The 2,898-nt window shown below is 36.9% G+C and overlaps 1 protein-coding gene across 1 annotated transcript; it reads left to right on the top strand.

Moving 5' to 3' along the window:
• The first annotated feature begins 254 nt into the window (after positions 1 to 254).
• Positions 255 to 1,196, top strand: LOC123949185 (olfactory receptor 8K3-like). The gene has a single exon (XM_046016537.1). It carries the CDS (start codon positions 255 to 257, stop codon positions 1,194 to 1,196), a length of 942 nt encoding a protein of 313 aa, XP_045872493.1.
• Positions 1,197 to 2,898: the final 1,702 nt, after the last annotated feature.

Raw genomic sequence — 2,898 nt, 5'->3', positions numbered from 1 at the left:
ATGCTTATAATTTAATGTTACACAAGGCTGTATTTTTCTGTTGCTTTCTTACAGCTCACTCATAGACTTCTGACACTGCTATTTTATTTGTATTCAGGATAAAACACTACCAGATAAAAACAAAAAAAATCAAAACTAAACAAACAAAAAAACAAAGAAAAACAACAACAAAAAACCCACTACAAGATGATATAACATGAAAGCTACTTACTATGCTGATTATCTATTCAGAATAGGTTTTCCAATAAACCTGGATGGAAAAACACAATCTGACGGTGCTGAATGAATTTATTCTCATGGGAATCACACACCGTCCTGACCTGCAGTTTCCATTATTTGGGTTGTTCCTCATCATCTATTTGATCTCAGTGGTGGGCAACCTGGGCATGATCATCCTCACCGAGGTGGACTCCAGGCTCCAAACACCCATGTACTTCTTCCTCAAACACCTGGCTTTTATTGATCTTGGTTATTCAACAACTGTAGGACCTAAAATGTTAGTAAGTTTTATTGTGGAAGAAAACACAATTTCTTATTATTTGTGTGCCATACAAGGAGCTTTCTACATTATGTTCATCATTAGTGAGCTGTTCATTCTGTCGGCAATGTCCTATGACCGCTATGTGGCCATCTATAACCCTCTGCTCTACCCTGTCATCATGTCCCAAAGGGTGTGTTACGTGCTGGTGGCTGTCCCCTACCTCTACAGCACATTTGTGTCTCTCACAGTCACCATAAATATTTTTAGTTTATCCTTCTGTGGTCACAATGTCATCAGTCATTTCTACTGTGACTGTGTCTCCTTGTTAACTTTGCTTTGCTCAAATACACATGAAATTGAATTGATGATTTTGATTTTCTCAGTTTTGGATTTGATTTCATCTCTTTTGATAGTTCTTGTATCTTACCTGCTGATCCTGGTAGCCATCATCAGGATGAACTCAGCTGAGGGTAGGCACAAGGCTTTTTCCACCTGTGGGTCCCACCTGACAGTGGCCACAGTGTTCTATGGGACTTTGTTATTTATGTACGTGCAACCCGAGTCCAGTCATTCCTTTGACACTGATAAAGTGGCATCGATATTTTACACTCTCATTATCCCCATGCTGAATCCCTTGATCTATAGCTTGAGGAACAAAGATGTAAAATATGCTTTACATAGGATATCGAAAAAATTATGCAATACCTTTTCTTAAGTTTATTGTATGCTATATGTTTCCTATGAAGTAGACTATCCACATTAATCATTTCTATATGTTCCTTCAGAGGGAAATGTAAGGATAAATGAGTTAAACATATATCTAAAGATGGGCTTCTATATTTTCCCTTCCTGAGGGAAAGAGATGAGTTATAAGCATAATAATTGGCCAGTGTGTTAGTACAGTAGGATGGGTAAAGAGTCTGTAGACTATAACACCAAGCAAGGACTGTAGGCATGCTGTGTGGGACTAAAGAAGGATACCTAGTACAGAAAAAGAGTTAAAATGATGCATGTTGTTAACAACTATCAAATAAACTTTCCAATGTCTATGTATGATGTATATGTAGTGTTTTTCTGTAAGTACTTCCTTTCTGTTTAGCCTATGTAGACTTCTATGGGGTGTCTAAAGCACATTTGTCTATTGTTTTAAGGAGGTTTGGTGTATTACACTCGCTTGAAGTTATCAGTCACCTGAATTTGCTTAAGTATGTCCATTCCACAGTGGGTCATTGTGCCCTGGTCTTTCCTCATAAGTGCCATTATTTTCTCACAGGAGTCCTAGAGAGCTTCTCAACTATACACACTTGGCACTTCAACAATCCAAAAGATTAGCACACCATTTAATTTTGTCCAAATCTGTCCATTTTGATACAGCAATTGAATTAAGTTTCATGCAGCCTTCCATGCATGCTTCCAAGATTTTTTATTTTTCCTACCAGCTTGTTCTTAGTTCTTTTTTTTCCTTCCCAATATGGTTTGTTTTTATGAATCTCTCTTTTTTTAGCTTTCTCAGACTCACCGGATGCATATTTTATTAACATTTTCAAGGAATATTTTTGGCATAATTGGGGAAATGTTTTTTTCTTTTTTTCCCTATTCTTTCTTTTAAATTTTTTAAATATATTTTTTTTAATTTTTTATTAACATATAATATACTATTAGCCCCAGGGGTTCAGGTCTGTGAATCGCCAGATTTACACACTTCACAGTAGCCACCATAGCACGTACCTTCCCCAATGTCCATAAACCAAGATCTTGATTCTTAAATGATGATTTTTGTCCAGTGGAGTTTGGACTCTTTCTTATCTCTCTGAAAAACAAGGATAACTTTTCTGTGTTCTAGGGGCGCCTGAGTAGCTCAGCTGGTTAAGCGTCTGCCTTTGGCTCATGTCATGATCTTGAGCCCAGCATGCTGGGATCTGGCCCTGTGTCTGGCTCCCTGCTCAGCAGAGAATCTGCTGCTCCCACTCTGCTCCTTCTCCCTCAGCAGCTTCCCTGCCCCCCTCCCCCGCCTGCAAACTCTCTCTCAAATAAATAAATATCTTTTTTTAAAAGCCATATTCTATTTGTTCTTGTATGCTTATATACAGGATCTACTCTATCATCCATAAGGGTGTTGCCTCTTTTTAAAATGCTCAGTTTTCTAGAAATTTGGTTCAAATGAGTGTGTACTGTATTTTTATTAGGATATATCATTTGACTACATTAATTTGATGTTGCTGCCTGAAAAAAAAAAAAGGAGAGGAGAGGAGTCCATGATTTGGACAGTGAACATGTGATATTATACATAGCAATTTATATACTTAGTGTAGATTTTGGACATACTTTGTACATAATCCTCCCCAAATCCCTATATATTTTGTTTATTGTTATTATTTTTTTTTATTGTTACTACTTTTTTAACATTCAATAGACAT

This window comes from Meles meles, chromosome 8 (assembly GCF_922984935.1).
Source record: "Meles meles chromosome 8, mMelMel3.1 paternal haplotype, whole genome shotgun sequence".
Taxonomy (NCBI): Eukaryota; Metazoa; Chordata; class Mammalia; order Carnivora; family Mustelidae; genus Meles; species Meles meles.
The sequence above is the reverse complement of the archived record's forward strand: the minus strand, read 5'-3'. Positions and strand labels throughout refer to the sequence as shown.

Coding starts and splice junctions, on each gene's coding strand:
- LOC123949185 (XM_046016537.1), top strand. CDS start 255: ATGGAAAAACACAATCTGACGGTGCTGAATGAATTTATTCTCATGGGA.